This window comes from Sabethes cyaneus, chromosome 2 (genome assembly GCF_943734655.1).
Source record: "Sabethes cyaneus chromosome 2, idSabCyanKW18_F2, whole genome shotgun sequence".
NCBI lineage: Eukaryota > Metazoa > Arthropoda > Insecta > Diptera > Culicidae > Sabethes > Sabethes cyaneus.
The window spans coordinates 171,004,620-171,023,860 of record NC_071354.1 but is presented as its reverse complement, the minus strand read 5'-3'; the positions used below and the strand labels follow the sequence as shown (position 1 = coordinate 171,023,860).

Here is a 19,241-nt window from a genome sequence, read left to right as displayed (position 1 = left end):
AGGCTGGCGTCGGTACCGAATGTTGTTCACAACGGAGAGTCTTGGGCGCATCTTAACCATCACTAGGTAGTGGTCCGAGTCAACGTTAGCGCTTCGATAGGATCTGACGTCGATAATGTCTGAGAAATGCCGACTGTCGATCAAAACGTGGTCGATCTGTGATTCTGTCTGATTTGGTGACCTCCAGGTGTACTTATGGTGGATTCTGTGCTGGAAAAAGGTACTACGTACGGCCATATTCTTGGAGGCGGCAAAGTCGATAAGTCTTAGGCCCATTTCATTGGTTCGCTGGTGTGCACTGAACCTTCCAATCACCGGTTTGTATTCCTCCTCCTGGCCGACCTGAGCATTGAAATCCCCGATGACGATCTTGATATCATGTTTTGGGCAGCGGTCGTATTCACTCTCCAACTGCGCGTAGAATTCATCCTTGTCGTCATCGGTACTTCTGAGGTGAGGGCTGTGCACGTTGATGATGCTTATGTTGAAGAATCGGCCCTTGATTCTCAACCTGCACATTCGAGGATTGATTGGCCACCACCCAATCACCCGTTTCCGCATCTCGCCCATCACTATGAAAGCTGTACCCAGCTCGTGTATGTTGCCGCAGCTCTGGTAGATGGTATGTCCATCTCTGAACGTACGTACCGTTGAGCTCTTCCAGCACACATCCTGCAGCGCTACGACGTCGAACTTGCGGCTCTTCAATACGTCGGAGAGCACTCGAGTGCTCCCTTGCAAGTTGAGAGATCGGCAGTTCCACGTCCCGAGTTTCCAATCCATAGTCCTTTTTCGTCGCGCGGGTCTATTCCGATTGTTCCAGTAAGAATATATTTGTTCTTCGTTCCATGCTTTAGTATTTTTCGTGGTGACGGCTTGCAAAGCATGCTACACCCACCCCCTGTTTCGCCGGAGGGCCAACGAAGCTCGAAAGAGCCCTCCTTTCCTGTCAGCATACGACCTTGGCTTCCACCGGGGTTGGTTACCCGATCTCCACCAAAGTTGCTCGTATTCCGGCTGGTACCACGAGGCGGTAGGAATAGGAGTTGCTGAATAAGAGGCTATGAACCACTGTAGGGTCTATTTTATGCCTACACGTGCACAAGGCACCGACGGTACGCATTATTCAGCCGTTTACCAGCCGGGGTTGCTGACGGGAATCGTTTTTTCACACTGTCGCCCGGCATCCTTACGGCGTGCCTACTCCACCGTAGCCTGCTTACTTTTGCCAGATGTACGATAGTAATCTCTCAAGTCAAGCAGTGCCTGTAACTCGTGAATCATATGCCTCCGCTACTATTCGCTTCAAGTTTGTACTCCGCCGTTCGCAGCAACTTCCACTTGAACATGGCAAGCGTTTCACGTATTCTACTAAGACGCTCAAATAAACATTAGTTAATTTGACAAGGGTGCGTATACCTTTCGCCAGCAGCATCACATCTTCAATTCCCTAAAAAACCGCTATTTTAATAAAAGTTGAAAGTTATGAACATGATCAGTCTCGTACCGTGGCGCATGCTTCTTGATCGTGGGGTTTGCGAAGGGTAGGTAGGTCCGATTTTCTACCGAATATACCGCTGGATCTGCTTACTAGTGATATTGTCCGATGATGTCATCTGCCAAAGGCCGAAGCCGCGCGTTTGTCTCCTTTGAGCCTGTTTTTTCATGTATTTGGTTTTCTTTTTTTGTTCTATATTTGAGAGGTTTGCAACCTGCGGCTGGTTTGCCTCTTGTGTTTGGTTTTTGACGCATTCATTTTGAGCTCTATCCTGGGGTCAATCCCGGTGTAGTGGTTAGCATTCACGCCTCTCACTTAAATCCCAACTCCGCAGAAGTAACGGATGGCCCATGCTGTTAAAGTGACTCCACAAAAAAAATTAGTTGAGAGAGCAGCGATACCGCCATGGAATCTGGGGTTGACAAATGCCGATCAGTATAACTTCAAGTAGGATGCTTAACTAGTTTTGATGGCTACGCGGGATATTATAGGGACGAGTGAGATTAAGGATATGGTTCGTAGCGAGTCGTAAAATACCTTGGTTTCAAGCAGGCCACCAGTATTCGCCACTCCGATATCAAGATAGAGCTGCGGGATAAATGTGTATGTCAAGTGAACTATGTCTTAAAGTCATTTCTCAACGCGGAGAATAAGGTACGGTACGCACTGAATACATTTGCCATTCTCCTGTTGCCCTACAGTTTTGGAGTAGTGAAGTGGGGCAAAACTGACCTAGAAGATTTTGAGAGGAGGGTGCGGCGAGAATTCAAGCAAGTTGGTAGGCGTCACCCTCAATCGGCACTGGTGACTTACTTTACCACGAGTAGAAGGGCGTGTAGAAATAGTCGACATTCAAGTACTGTGCGTTGTTCAGGTGCGTCAGAAGCGTGAATACTTCGTAGAATGTGCAACTCAACAGGAAATATACAGAGCTGTTTGTGCCACGCAGCTAGACCACAACCTCAGATGCAATCTGTTGTCGATGGAAGAGAAGATTGCATCTTGGAAGCAGAATGCAGTACATGGTGTCCACTCCAACCAATGAATTAAACCGATCTTATGTCTCTAGTTGTCGAATCCAACATGATGGCCATTCAAGACGGGATTATGCCGGCGAGAGGATGTATACCGAATGTGCCATTAACCATAGGAAATTATCGAGCAAATTATAGCTGACTAGCAAATGCAGGAAAAAACAGAACGTCACAACAACGTAGCAAAGATATTGCACCAGAAGTTGGCGCTGCAACGTGATATGTCGGAGGAAGATGTACCAAATCACTGCTACAAACCAGATACCGTCTTAGACAACGACCGTTTCAAGCTGTACATATTTGGATCGCACCGTTCTGACGGACCTTTTTATTCACCACAACCGACCGAACGTTATAGGTATGGGACGTTATGGGTAGACAATTAGTAACTATTATTGACGTCGTTATTCTACTGAGCCCTCTACTGAGGTTAGATCGTAAGCTAGCTGCATTACAGAAGTCAGCGTTACTCAGCACCTGTGTAATTGTCCGTCAGTTCCTGGGTGAAGACCCCAGATGATAGTGCTGTATAAAGAACATTTAAAAAATTTGTGCGGATTGACCGAGCTTACTCTCCCTTTGGTGGAGTGTGGAGCGGAGCAGGTGAAATTTCGCGACAAGCGAATGCGAAAAATCGGTTAAAAAGCCCCATCATCCTATACTACGCTTTCAGCTAGGCATTGAGTACCACCGCCGGCATAATGATCCTGGTTATGATATGAAAGCAATCTACGAATTTTTTATAACCAGTTTTTACAATTAACGGAGACAACGACAGAAGAAAGTAATGAAACACAGAGGATCTAGGATTTGGCTACCTTTGGGGAAAATCGTACCTCCCGTTTTGTTGCCCACCAATCGAAATAACCCGAAGCATTCAATAGCATGCAGGATAAGCCGCCACCTTGTCGCAACAATGTAATGTAGCTTTGATCAGTCCTTCAGTTCGTCTTCGTGCACTATCTACCATATCTGGTCATGACCGACTGTATCGTAAACTGCTTTGAAGGCATTGAAGATGACATTTCTGCAAAATTTGTTAATAGTGAAAGTTTGGTCCGTAGTACATCGAGCTCCCATGATGCATGCCTGATAATTCACTACGAAACCATAGTGTTATAGGTGATAGTTGGCGCAACAGAATCTGGGAGAGTACCTTGTAGCCGATATTTACCAGCATTGTAGATGGGACAAAGAACTCCTTCCATCAATTCCTCCGGTAGCTTCTTCTCCTCCCAAATTTTGGAAATAACCCAGTGTAGAGCCGTTGCTAGCTTTTCCCGACCATGTTTATAAAGCTCTGCTAATATGCGGTCCTTACCGGTGGCTTTAATGATCTTTAGCAACCCGATTACACGCTTGACTTCTTAAAGTGCTGGGGCATTACTATCTTGCATGGGCGTTCCTAGGTTAACTTCCATTCCGCTTTCGTCTGGCACTTCGCCATTGAGGTGCTGTTTGTGATCAGATTCCCTTCCTCGACTATATGTCAGGTTTCGATGTGTGGCCATTTTGAAATTGGTTTACCTTCTCGTAAAACAGGGGCGTATCATTAACTCGGACTAGTTGTTCCAATTCTTCGCGATCTTTGTACTCTTTTTGGTACTGTTTCGTGACCAACTGGTTTCTTGCTCGTCGGCATTTGATCTAGCAAAGTGCAAAGTAGGCCCCAATTACTGATCGAATACGCCGCTGTTGTTTTTCGTGGTCACTAACGATGCTAAATACACATATTCGACGAACGCTTCTAGTCCATCGACGTTAACGATTATCGTTCGTCTCCTTTCAGCCTCTACCTTACCTGTACTTGACCACCGCTTTCAGTCTGACGTAGATTGCCCCCGTCATGCCAGTGTCAGTTTGTCTGTAAATCCGTGTTCAAAATTTTCTGGCTTAACTGACCTCTGTCGACTGTATCGTATGCTGCGTTGAAGAATATATGATACGTGGTTACACTGTACATATCACTGCACATGATACGGGAGCTCATTTGCAAGCGAGACGAACAAACTACCTCCATCCACTGCTCCAGTAGGATGGTTTTTATTTGGTGTAAACTACGAAAAGCAAACCTGGCAGTAAACTAACTATTGGAATACATATAAAAATAAATTTCTTATGGATATAAAAATTGAATCTGGCGCAGCGGAATCCAGAGATAGTCACTTTTACATTGATAAAATCAGGGTTAATATGCCATTAATTTGACAATAACCGTTGATAACAACCATGTGCCACAAACGTAAAGCACTACGTCATTCGAATCCTTATAAAAATATGCCTCTTTTTGCATCAACAGATTGAGCCTAGCTCAGCGGCATTTTGAGATACTGATACAAAGGATATTTCTCACCTGATTTTTAAATAGGACCTAACTGCAAATGAGAGTTTCTCTTTACGTCCCCTCTCTTACGTCTGTTACGACTGCATGAAAGCATTTCAATGCAAATTTTTCTTAACGATTATCATATGAAGCCCACAATCGTATTGTGCGAAAAAGATGCCGTCATGTGTATTTGCAGCGTCGTGATAGACATGAGAGAAATGACGCGAAGAGAATCTCTCATTTGCCGTTAGGACTTATTCAAAAATCAAGCTAGATTTTTCGAATAAAAAACCCACTCCAATGCAAAGTTTTGTTTTTTGTGTCCATATCAACAGACTACAGTCTTAATGATGGATGAATAACTAATAACAAGCACAGTCAATTAAAATTACAATTGCAAACAGTAACAATTTTCTTAGTCGTCTTTTGTGGGAAAACACACAAAAGTTACGAAGGATTGTTTCGCGTGACAAATTAAATTCAAATACGACTGCAACTCGATTGAAAACTTGCTGTATACCGCCCTAACTAACACACCTGGATTCTTGCTTTTAGAATCCAGAGGATTGCTATTTTATATAGTGCATGCGATTCCCTTATCGAGCCATAGGTATCCCGGTGATTCAACTCTTGGATTCTCATATGAGAATCCTGGTTCTATAAGCAAGGCATTCTGTGCGAATCCTCTGCAGAATTCCTTCACACGATACCAAAGCGAAGAATCTCAGAGACTCTGTGCGAATCTTTTTAGTTCGACTGGGCGGTCAAAGAGTTGTTTTGTCCGTAGTTGGTGCGTTGAAAAGGTATTCTCAGCATCGAATTATTCCGCAGTGCTCTGGGCCCCAAGAATAGCAGAACAGTCAATTCTTCCCTGCAACGTACCAACAGCAAACAGAACTCTTCTTGAGATATTTCTTCGTATTTGCAGTGTCTCCAAGTGGATCAGGCGGCATCGACTTTCATAACTTGGCACCTGGAACCCCATGACAGACGACAGAGTGCAAAGCGTAGAAGAGGCGTTGAATCGATTTAATTCTTTCCACCCTGTTTTGGTAATATGGATGCCAGACAACAGAATCGTATTCGAGGGTCAGTGAAGGCATTAGTGATGTGGAATACGAATCCTTTCTGGAAGCCTTGTCCACAATGTAGGAAATATGTCGTTCAAACGATAGCTATCCAAAATAACCCCGATATCTTTCATCTGGTCGACACGTTGGATTTCGTACCACGGAGCTTGTAATTAAAAATAACAGGTTCTTGAATACGATGAAAAGAAACAATGGAGCATTTTACATGGTTGATGAGCATGCAGTTCAGATTGTACCAATTCGTAACGGTGTCTCTTGAAGACAAATTGCATTGTCCTTGCAGCGTATCTTCCAATAAATCTTCAAACCGTCGGCGAAAGATGAATGAGGATCCTTGAGTACGTAGTTGACTTCACTGAAGTACAACAGGAAGTGTAACGGTCCCAAATATACCCGATGCAACAAATTTTAAATTTTTCTTTTGCCTTGGCTTTATGATTTTTTTTTTATATGTATTGACCCAAAACCAAATTTTCCTGAGTTTGGACTCTGCAATCACTTTTTCGTGAGACTTTATATCTAACATCTAACAATTGATTGTCTTCGACATTTTCAAATTAAAATAAGATTTTTTCAAAAATCATTAACTGATTACGTTATTTACCTTGTCTATTAATTCTATGATGATAATATACAAAATTACTTAATAAGACAGAAACGTTTACATCCACAAAGCTTTATCGGAATTGGAGATGGGTTGACTCTCATTCCGCTTAATATAATTTAATATAATACAATTAGAGTGTCCACTAGCACTAGGTTTAATTAAAATTTGTCTTAAATATTCCTCCAGATAGGAAATCACTTGAAATACTAATTTCAGCGAAAGGCCTAATGATTTTCGCTATATTATGCCATTACATAATACGGGCAGCTTATAGAGCGTGTTTTCTTACACACGATCGTTGCCCAGATAAATTGCAACATAAAACCTCTCCGTGGGTCGCTTCTCCACATGTGCTCAGTCTCACGGGAAACGGTACAAGCAAAGGATTGTGACGTGTAGGTACAACATTTTACGAAATGTGCTTCGATTGAAACAAGCAGGAAAAAGTGCCGTAGCAATAGTTACTAAGATAGGGCTATAACTGACCGAAGCGGATTGCAGTGATATTGTATGTAGTCGGTTGTCTTTTATGTATCATCGAGTTTCAGTGCTTATTTGACATACATATCCGTGTTTTTTGAAATTTTTCGAAATGGTCTCTTCATTGTGGCAATGGAACAAACCGAATGATAATGGCCATGCAAAACAACGTAGTATACATTCTAATTACCTACCTACAACTATTCTGCATGCTGAGACAGAAACGTCTAAGCTCCATGTGAGTTAGTCTAATGCGATGAAATTGTATCAGTAAATTAGCTACTGACTGCTACGATGAGCATCACTAGATATTTACATATTTACAGTGTAGATAGCTGCCAATCTCTGGTTAGTGTGTGCAGCAACTAATTCAAGTGTGAAGTTATAGCGGATAACTCTTACGATAGCCGAAGTATCACACCGCTATGGTTAATAGGATAATTGCCGAAGAAAAGATAAAATTAAAGTGATTTATTGCGGACCAAACAAAAAGAAATGTAACAATTATCGATGATTGTAATAGGAGTTTTGGCACTTAATTGATTTCGTTCGGTGTGCTCAAACAGCAGCATCAGTGAACGTAGTAGCAGCAGCAGCAGCATCGGCACGCCGAGCACCTGAGACTAGAAAATACGTGCAAAGATGTGTTGGAAAAATTGTTTCTATCTTGCTCATTGATGTTTATTTATTTTTACTTCTGCAGCTGAGTGAAAAGTGGAAACGATCCAATAAATCGATTCAAATGTAGTGGTGATAATTGCCCCCATAACAGTTCTGACAGTAGTGGCAGCTTGTTGGGACAGCGATAGTGCGGACAGAGAAGCACGTCCCTTGCTGCCGCCAATCGGCGGATACACCACGAGTAATGGATATCATCGACGTATTCGATGCACTAGAAGATGACTCATTCATCGGGTAAGTAATTTGTTTTGTCAACCTGGTTGATTGTTAACTCGAACCTTGATTTACTGAACGTATCTCTACTGATGGGGTCGTCAAACAAATGACAGTCTTACGCGATGAAAACTTTTGTGCCAATTGAAATGAATTCCAGGTTAATTGAGCGACCCTTTGACACACGAGATATCGTGTGAAACTTGCGCAAATCTCGATGACAATCAATAGAAGACGAATTTGTCTTGTGTCTATTTGATAGTAGTTTTTAGTGCAATTAATTTATCTTTATCATATAAAATTGCATAAAACTGCGTTGTGTGCGGTTTGTGTAAGCATTAATAGTGTTTCATTTTTTAAAACTAATGACATCTTAGTGGCTGTAGTATAGTCAAATAATAAACGGAATGTAACTAGCAACAATTTTCAGTATTACCTATTTTCCAATTTTCGGTACTATTTATTTTTCAACTGCGTTGTTGATGAATTTTTAGTTCAGTACATTCGATGCTGATTCGCGTCGAATATTTATTTCCAAATGAACGATAAATTGAGACATTGATTTCTGAAATGTTAAATTGACTCGAAGCAAAATCTGTAGATATTCCGCGAGTTCAAAGTATAGCAATAGGTAATTAGCAAACCCTTATTATTTTTTACCTCCGCCTCTTTCTCCATTATGCTTTTGCTGTTATATACCACTTGTGCGTTATATCTTCCATCTGTATCGTTATAATGAATAATATTGGTTTCCTTCATACTCAAAACAGAAACACATGAGTTTATGATGTTTGAAAACAGTTAAAAAGTATATAAACAGTGAACATTCGCCCTAAAATGATCAATTTGCCGTATAAGCTGCACCATAAACCATAAACATTTGTTAGACACATATTTTTTTTACAAATACAGAAGACTCCCATTTCTCACCAACTAAAGTTAACATAAAATTTAACCGATTTTATCCACCTGGTGGTGAAAGAAATTTTTGTTATATGTGCCATCGTACTTGTCATTTGAGATAGATATCGAGTTAGTTAACACGGTTCTTGTTGGTTAGTGATATGAACCTGACTCCTCTACACACAGATGATAAATATAAAGAATACTGATACCTTTCATTTGATATAAAAATCATTCAAATCGGTTCAGTCGTTCAAAACATATGATATAGTTTATAATTCAGACCATCTGTTATACTGCAGAAATCAGTTCGAACTGACAAAAAAGACTGACTAAAAATAAAAAAATCTCAATGCTTCTGTTTAATTCTACTGCTTCAATAGATTCACTAAACAAATTTTAATTGGGTCTTAGATTCCGTACGGGCCATAAACACTTCCCAGGATCTTCTCCTTTCAACAACAATTAGATGCAAAATGTAGACGAGTCAGGGCCCGGAACAAATGGAGCTGAACAAAAAGCTCATGAAATAGATATGACCATTTTTACTGAGTCCAAAATAGAATGGGTAATCGACTCCTTCGAACCATTCAAATCACCTGGTACTGAAGGAATATTGCCCGTAATGTTGCAAACGAGCAAGCAGTCAACTATCCCATTATTGAAAGAATTTTTTAGGGTCAGTTTTATACTAAATCATATTCCAACAGCTTGGGGACAAACAAGGGTAATATTCATACCGAAAGCTAGAAAGCGTAACAGAACTCTTCCGAAAGCTTTTAGGCCGATCAGTCTGACTTCCATATTCCTAAAAACTATGGTAAAAATTGTCGACTAATATATTTAAACAATACACTGCATCCAATTTGCATTACAGAACAATAAATCTACAATACAGTGAACATGTTAGTTGACAAATTAGAAAATTCCATTGATTCTCACTGGCAGCCTTCCCTGATACAGAGGGAGCCTTTGACAACGCTTCTCATAGATCAATGCAAGAAGCTATAAGCAAACATGAGATTAACATCTATACAACAAATTGGGTAAAGGCCGTGCTGGTAAATCGTGAATTTACTTCCACGTTTGAGAATACAACTCAACTGATGAGAACAACAAAATACTGTCCTCAAGGAGGAGTTCTCCCAAGCATCAATATGAGTTTTATTGTACTCTTACGGCGGTTTTCAGACCAATTTTGGCCTTAAATGCCATCATAAGAGTGTAATAAAACCCAAATTGTTACTTGGGCTTTCTCCTCTACTGAAAGTGTTTCAAAAACGCGTGATGTAAAAAGGAGGCCTATCCCTATATAAAGGTAAATCCCTCTAAGCCAATTTTAGTTTCGTTCACTCGTAAGAGAAAGTATACTATACAGAAACTCTTGCTGGATGAAGTAGAAATACAATTATCCACTGAAGTCAAATTTCCAGGCGTACTATACTAGATAAAAAGTTTGATGGTTAGGGGCACGAACGAGGGGCTTACGTAGGACTACGAAGGTAGGTTCAAATCGACAAAACTTAACATTTTGCAAATGTCACGCAAATTTTTAATTTACTGTATTGTAATGAACGCTCTGAAACATTCCTATAAATTTGATACAAGAAGACAAGTTTAAATTTTCTAAATGCCCGTGCTCTGTATATCAGTTTTATCCGTTTCTTAGAGTTTGTAGTTTCACTAAGAGTTTCGTTAGGCCACAATTAGGCACATCTTTTGGTAATTGGCGACGATATCGCATTTTGAAATTTTTTGTGTGACTTCTAGCATCAGTCAACTTTAGGTAACTGACTTGAAACGAATGTTAACTGGTTTAATGATCTTGCTCAAAGCATAAAATATTTGTCATTGGACACACAACTTATGGTGGAATGGTTAGGTAGATAGTTGATATACAGCTTCATATATTGTGACTGGTTGATTTGAAATATAATTGCCTTTTAGCAATTTTTTGCTACATCACGTCACATGCATGAATATCCCGTCAAACCCTTTTTCATATATGATATCACTTACTTATGTGTCCATGTTCGCCGGTCCGGCAGTACAAAGGGATGTCATCAGAGATCTCCACTGTAGTCGATGGTTACCCGCCATAGCTTTTACCTGTCGCCAGGACAGGTTCTTGTCTACCGCCTGGATGTCGTTGGTTAAGCTGCGTCGCCATTAGCATCTGAGTCTCCCTCTTCTACGCTGTCCTTGCGGATTCCAGCCGACTGCTTCTCTGCAGATCTCGTTTCTCCTTTTCTCAACCACCGATCCACTTCTACCTACGTTCACGAATTTCTGTTGCTATCGGCCGTTGATGATATCCACGATGGAGCTCCTCATTGGATATCCAGTTGTCAGGCCACCAGGCACAAATATATCGCAGGACCGAATAATAAATACCTGCAGTTTTTCCGTTGTCTCCGCTGAGACGCACCATGTTTCGCACCATGTTGTCATACAGCAGTACGGATTTGACGTTTGAGTTGAAAATTCGGGTGATCTGGTTTGAGCACCAATTGTTTCGCAGACCTGCAAAGCCATCCCTAGCCTTTCTGATCCGTGTGGCTATATCAGTCTAAGTACCACCATCGGGCGTTGTCTGGCTACCTAGATATTGAAAGGCGTCTACCTGCTCAACTTGTTATCCCGCTACTGTGAAGTTGGTGGGATTGTCAGTGTTCACTACCATAGACTTGCTGCCTGGGAACTCTCGGAGAGGTCATCTACCTTGCTTTGCATATCCTTTCGGAGTTGTGCGAGCAAGACAATGTCGTCGGCTAGGTCGAGGTCATATTTGCTGCTCCATTGCCAGAGGATTCCAAGGCAATCCTCGATTGCGATCGACTGTCAATTACTCCAACTAATATCTCATCCATACCGATGAGAAACAGAAGCGGTGATAAAATGCAGCCCTTTCTCACGCTAGCAGTAACCCTTATAGTGTCGGACGTTGTGCAAAACCTTGCACGAGAACGCCTCATACTGAGCCTCTATCAATTGGACTATCTTATCTGGAACTCCTCTACGCCCGACATTAATCTCAGATGTTTTCGTGGTTAAGACGGTCGAACGCGTTTTCGAGGTCAACGAACCACCAGCACAAGAGAGTCCTGCAATTCGTTGGTCTGCTCCAATATAATGCGGAACGTTGCGATATGGTCTACTATGATCGGCCCGCACGGAATCCAACTTGCTGCCGCCGGAGAGTAGCATCAATCTTCTCTTGGATCCGGTTAAGAATTACCTTACAGAGTACTTTGAGAGTAATACAGAGCAACGTGATGCCACGCCAGTTACCGCATCCATTTAGGTCTCCTTTTTTAGGGACTTTGTCCCTGCATCCAATCCACCGGGATATTGCTGAAAAGCTGATGCATTTGAGATCCCTACCCTCTTTAGAAGGGGAATTATGACCCCTCTCCTCTTTAAGAGGGGAGGCTTTCATACAAATGAAATACAAATTTCCTCATAACTCGAGAACTAATCATGCAAATGAACCAAATTTGGCATGTGGGGGTTTTGGAGGCAGGAATTTTTTTATGATGGTTTGAGACCTCTCACCCCTGTAGTAGGGGGATAAGGACTCTCATACAAATAAAACAGAAATTTTTGCTTAACTCAAAAACTAATCGAACTCGAGAAATTTTAGACTCTTTCATAAAACATTCAAACAGTCAATAACAAGACCAGGCTAAGCAATGGGGGAGTTGTTTTCTACTTTACTGTGAGGAAAATTTATATATTAAAACACCCATGAACTCCCCAGAAACTTGCAAAACTCGAGATTGTGACAAAGGTCATCCGAGATTCGCGAGTTATGTACAAGTTTAATTTGTGGCAATACGAAGTTTGTCGGGTCAGCTAGCGTCATATAAATATTTATTTAGCTTTTGTTGATATTTAATTCAAATAATATTTTTTTCTTTTTATCTTTTCAACCGCAACCGTCGTTTATTGGTTGCACAAGTAAATTATAGCCACGGATCATCTTCGGCACAGATGATTTCACAGTGCAAGAAATGAACATAACGAGAAAAGAGGTATCTCTTTGGTCAGTCCTTTAGCCTAAACTAAAGTTTAACAGTTTTTTGAAAATAAATTTATGCTTAGAACTGTTCGATAACAACGAAGACACATTTGCTCACTCACCGAAACTAATTGCTCCTCATCTGGTAGGGAAACGGTAAACAAGAAATTGATAGGGTTCATTTCTAATTCCCGTCGTAGTAAGTAAAGCCATTCTAATTTTCATCATTTGTTGGATGGATTTAATGAATACTCCAAAAGTTCTTTTGCTGATTTGACTAAAACACACTTACCTTCCGATCCGTGAACTTTGAAATCACTAAAAAGCGATTATTAAAGCATATTATTGATATTACGCCTTTACTGACTTTATTATTTAAATTCGTCGTACCGTTTTAAAATCATCGTCTGAACTAAAATCACAACAATGTTTACGAAGGTAACGCGCATGTATTTGTGTATGACGGCATAACAAATGTTATTCTGCAAAATTTCTGCAGGTCAGGCAAGTTTTCCTGGCTGTAGAATAATGACAATGCCTTGCATGAGTTATTTTCATTTATGAATGACGGAAATTAAAACGATTAGTCGACATTTTCTTCTTCGACGCACGAAAAAACATAGGAAATTTGGCTGGTAGGACTTCTTTAATGATAAAATGCATTCAAATAGATCTCAGCTCACTTTGATTGATCGCGTATGATAGACAACAAACTAAAATATTAGGGATTAACTACTTTTGCATTGTGTGTCATAAAAATGCTGATATTATTTAATAACTTGTGCTGGATAGGACGGGAATTGGCAATTACGACGAAGCAGCAACATACCCTAATATAAGTTGAAAGACAAAAGTTATGAACAGAGCTATGTTTGATCGCTCAACTAGTTTACGAGGAGGCTACCAATGCATCCATAATGATGATGATGATGATGATGTGAGTGATTTTTATTGGCTTCGCATTTAAGAAAATAAAAAGTGAAGTTTAATCTTGTTTTTGTTATAGGCAGAATTTACTAGTTTAGGCTTCATTGATGCTCAATTGCTGTGAAAAATTATTATTTGTTTCAAATCTATAAACAAAAGGGTTTTTCTAACATTTATTTTTTCTGAGCATTTACAGGATTAATAAATTTCTAGTAGCATAATATTGCACAGTTTGTTATTCCGAGTTACCACTTTAATAGCCTGAGAAAGAAATTTTGCATATAAAAGACCAACTAATTAATGGTTGGAGTAGTCTACAGTTTTTAAATTATAACAAAATTTGCTTATAGAAAAATCTGTATAAAGAGTAATGGAGAAAGATACATTTTTGAGGCTGATGAAGTTGCCAAGTCGGAGAAAAATCTCCTTCATGTAAAAGGTTCACTAAGAGAATATCCTACTCATACCACAAGCGGTTCGATCATTTTGACTTAATTTTGATTCATTTGACAGACTGCCGGGCAAAATTAAACAAAGTTATGTATGAGACATTTGTAGAACTAGTTATTACCTACAATTTTGCTGACAAAAGTTTTGCTGTATCTTCTGATTTTACGGTTCTACAATGTTGCTACTTTATTGATAGCCAAGCGAACGTTCATCTGGGGATGTTACATGTTTTATTAGAGGAAGAAGAAACTTTCCCTTTCGACAGTTATGTATTTCGTTATGTAAAACAAAAATTATTCAACAACAAATAGCTTTTCAATACTTGAGCTTATTAGGACATTATCTACTATAGTCGAAGTGCGTAAATAATTGACAAGTTTTAAAAGGTTTTTACTATGCATCGCGTGCATTCAAGGGAGAGAGCGATCAATGAATGACATCATGTCGCTTCGAAACTGAAGAAAACGAGTTTTGTCAAAACTGAAGCGTAAAGCGGCAACCATTTCTAGAGGATGCAGTTGGTGATAAGTTTCGTAATTGCATTGATCGCGCATGCGAAACAGGTTGAATTTGACCACTCATTAACATAGTGGTGCAATAATAAACGGGGAAATGTTTTTCGTTCTGCTAGACAGGCGGCTTCGGCAGCACTTTCCACTTTGGCATACAAACGAGCGCTAATCTCTTTTTGCTGTACGATCGATTTTGCTCGTTCGGCATTTTGCGTACCTTGCAATCCGCGGCGTGCTAAATCCACTTGAGGGACCTTTATTTTAGGTGTCTATTCTTGTAATATTCTGTTCTGGTTGTTCAGTCTGAATCGTGAAGGTTCCTAGTTAGCTGCTATTCGCAACTGCTACATCTATTGCAATTTTTTCAAAACGATTTTTCTGTTGCGTTTTATTTCTTCAGCGACATGGAACGGCTGGACGATGAAGTGGTGGAGATTTTCAAACAATGGAAATCATGCGGTACACTCCCGTCAAGCAGTGGTACGATGCCAGCAGCAGTCCCCAGCACCAGCAGATTCGGTTTTGGCAGCGTCAGTCATCACTCCAGCACTAGTGGCGCTAATAACAGCAGCAACATCAGCATTAGCAGCCGTAACAGTACTTTAACCAGCGACAGCAAAGGTATGTTCCATTTTTTTACGTTTTTGTGGTGAATGATGAAAGAACCATAGTTGCTTCATTTGAAGATGCAGCCGCCGCCTATACCTATCATGAATAGAGGCTGACTTTGACAGCATTTGAGTGTCTGTCCCAGTTTTAGGTTTTAGTTTTTTTTACCCTTCATTTTCTGTCCCATATATCGAACGAATGTATATTTATAGGAAATTCGAACAATCTTTTGAAAACTTCAAAACCAGTTTTAAAAACCACTCCTCTGATAGTTCAAAGACGTTAACCTCACTGCCGGTCCAAATACGCGCATCCTTTTACGGCGACCATTTGATCAGGAAAGAGCAATGATCGGTTTTGAATCCATTGAGATGTTTGCGATGGAACGTGAACGTTTCCGGTCAGTCGTATTTTTTAGATTCCAAAAGTTGCGTTGAAGACAGGTGTTCGTATGTCACAAAAAGTTCCTCAATAGCCAAGCAAAGAGGAAAAAAAAAACAAAAAAATCTTGTTGGTTATTATTTTGTCTCGCCGCAGCTTATATTCACTGACGCCACCGCGCTGGAGTTTTGTTCATCTCGCCATCGGTTTAATCGCTCTGGGAAAAGGAAGGACAACAACTACTTGCCTCGATGAATGTGGCTTGCGAAAGTGTGGTGGCGGATTTCTGTTTTATAAACAGCATTTTATTGTCATGTTTTTGCAAAGGCGCAATTCCAGTTTTTCATACTCCTAAGCGTCATTTCGAAATACCTTCCGCTGCTGTCTGTGATTTGTTATGCCCCCACTAGTACAGTTACATGGGTACTTAGTCACTGGAGGCTGTGCGTTCGCTTTGTTCGTTCGTCTTTTACGACACCACGCGAGAACCACAGAAGCTGTACCAGCGAAATAAAATAGAACACAAACGTTGCCGGTGTGCAATCATGCGTTTGGTTGAACTTGACTAACCGATATGGTAAAGCAATTTATTTGATTGAGCACGACTTGCTCTGTTCCACATAGTTTCTGTGAACTCAGTTTGAAGAATATTATCGGTAGCGCTTGGGAATGTGGGGCAAAAATTTTAATCATTTAAAAAATGGGGTTATTGAAACATCGTTAATTCAGCAAGTCGTAAAAAAATCACAAACATTTTTTGGCATAAAATACCAGTTTGACTCGTAACTTTAACGATCCCAAAAGCAACAGATCGATTTAAAAAGCAACATAAAAATGCGATAACGTACAAAGTTTCGCAAAAAATCGTCCAAAGAAAGTGCGTAGAAAAACTCAGTAGTATAGATAATAAGTTTATATCTATCAGTGTATCGGTTACTGTTCACATCGTCGTGATTTCCCGCCCCTTAAGTTCGTTGATTTATTATCAAACGGGCCATCGAACATCGTTGGCAGTGGAAAGTGAATTTTGCTGTGTTTAGAGCTGATTTTCGGGGCATACTTCGTGCTGTGGAAATTGTGCAAAATTATCTCACATAATCGGTCGTTTAGTGTCCATTGTTTTGATGCTGTCATTATCTCTCTGCTAGATCTTATTCTCCTAACCTTATTAAATAATTTCCTTCACTGTTTCTGAAATAATACTGCCAGTTGAAACCATCGCATGTTCTGTCTCTGATGAGTTTGCAAAACTGCAATTGAGGGCGATGAAACATCCTTCTTCTGCATGGTTTCGTGCAACAAGATGATTCATCTAAAGTGCACAAAGACAAAGGTGCAAAAGACCTTCTCGAATGGTATTCTCGGCCGCCCGAATGGCAGCAAACGTAAACGTGCGCTGATGAAATGTGCTCGGTTCCGCATTGCCGTCCCGTCGTTTGGCTGTGAGACTGAGACTGATTCTATTCTGAGCCCAAGAGAGGAATTGCATCAAAAACAACTACATACAACAAGTCTCCGGAGACCTGTTTCGTCAGCGGCCACTAAAACGGTGTTGCGAAGCGACGAAGGCTCATACCGCCGGTCGATGGTGTTACGGTGACAAAAGATGACAGTGTGTTTACCAAGATCTATTATTACATTCACTGGGCAGTTTGACTGCTTCTGTCACAAGTTTCTAGTCGTATGAGTCTTCTTTCCTACAAATTCAAAACAATTCTTCAGAGAACCTTTGCTTGAATTTATGACTCAGATCGAATATGTCTAAAGTGATCGATATTGGACAATCCGGTATTTCGATATGTAAATAAATATCGGTAAAATACCGGTATTGATAAATTTTTCAGAACTCAAGAAACAGGCTCGAGTTTCGCAATAAAAGTCCAAAATTCAAGGCATAAAATTGCCGATTCTTGAAACTATCATTTAGTTAATTTGAAGCTTGCCTGAAACGATCGTAAAAAAATCAGTTTTTTTACTTATATCGACGGTATTGAGCAGGCGCGTCCCAGGCGCGTCCAACAGCTTAAGCAGGTATTTCCCTTCCATTAGTTTAGATTTATGGTAGAAAAATCCGTTTTTGATCGTTTTCAAAGATACTGATGTTGACAGTAGCAATAACTATCAACGGTACTTCACTTTTCTACACTTTCTTCTTAAATGTTTGATTCATCGACATCCTCTATAGTGTCATAGCCCTCATCACCATTCCCATTCTTTCTTCTCTGTTTCCTGCGCTCATATTTGCGAGACGGTGAAAAGACCCGGGTATTTTGGTTATTTTTCCTCGATTTGTTCTTTTTCCGATGACTAAGCTTTAAATATCGAGTCAGCCGACATGAATTGAAGCTCTCCGTCCGCATCAACAATCGTGGCAAAAATGCTCTACAATACCATAAGTTTCCATGTAGCTTTTTACATAGTTTCTCAAATCAATTAAAGCTTTTTGGACACTTACTTACTTATTGGTCCATGTCCGCCGGGCCGGCAGAACACGTTGCAGATCCTGTCCATTGTACGTGGGCCTGGGTAACTCGTCACCAATTCATTGAGTGTCTCGACACACGCAAGTCGGCTTCAACCTGGGTGAGTCATCAGACTTTCACGTTGGGTTCCTTTATTCCTGGTGCCGGTGGGGTTCTTGAAGAGGATAGATTTCATTGCACAGTCGGCCGGCATCTTTGCGACCTGGCCAGCCCATCGTAGTCTCTCAACTTTCACTAGGTGTACGATTGGTATCTCTCGAAGTAGTGTCTGCAGCCTGCAGTTCATACACCTGCACCGTGCTCCGATTTCTATTTATACTCCGCCGAAAATAGTCCACAATACATTTCGTTCAAATACGGTAAGTGCACGTATGTTTTCAGTCAGCAAAGTTACAGTTTCTAGTCCAAAGAGGATTACCGTTCTGATTAGCATTTTGTTGTTTTCTAAAGAGTCTCTTCCTCGACATTGATTTGTGAACTAATCCTCCAAGCCTCCGTTTTTAGTCTGGCGTAGATTGCCTCCGCCGTTTCAAGCTTTCTAGTAACGATGTCAAGCCTTCAATAGCGATGTTGCATAACATACAAGACAGTCCATCTTCTTGCTGGAGCCCTCTGTACGGTTCTAAGGGACCCGAGAGTGCCCCCGAAACGTGCACGTAGCACATCACTCGCTCTAGGGTAGCTTTGATCAGCCGCGTCAGTTTGTCCGGAAAACCATACTCGTGCATTTGCATTAACTGCCATGTTCGCGTTCAACTGTATCGTATGCAGCCCTGAAATCTACGAAAATATGACGCGTGGGCACGCTGCACTCCCCCAATTTCTGAAGAATTTCCCGGAGAGTAAAAATTTGAACCGTAGTAGCGCGGGCCCCCATAAAACCCCCCTGGTACGAGTTCTCCTGCTAAATTGGGGATAGACGACATAACAAAATCTGGGAGAGCAACTTGTGGGCGGCGTTAACATTAATACCGCAGCAATTACAGCAATCTAGCCGATTGCCCTTTGTCGTGACCGATTGTGAA

The 19,241-nt window shown here is 40.8% G+C and overlaps 1 protein-coding gene across 4 annotated transcripts in view; it reads left to right on the top strand.

The window, feature by feature from the left end:
* The window catches only part of LOC128738959 (serine-rich adhesin for platelets), a 36,280-nt gene that overhangs the window by 5,381 nt on the left and 11,658 nt on the right, over window positions 1-19,241 (top strand). For 3 of the 4 annotated variants that reach the window (XM_053834467.1, XM_053834463.1, XM_053834466.1), the window contains exons 2-3: window positions 7,740-7,951; window positions 15,144-15,364. In XM_053834467.1, the coding sequence (XP_053690442.1) occupies window positions 7,902-7,951; window positions 15,144-15,364 (271 nt within the window). In that variant the 5' untranslated portion in view covers window positions 7,740-7,901. Of the gene's footprint in view, window positions 1-7,241; window positions 7,275-7,739; window positions 7,952-15,143; window positions 15,365-19,241 lie in introns of those variants that run through there. The other variant, XM_053834464.1, reaches the window with a different exon arrangement.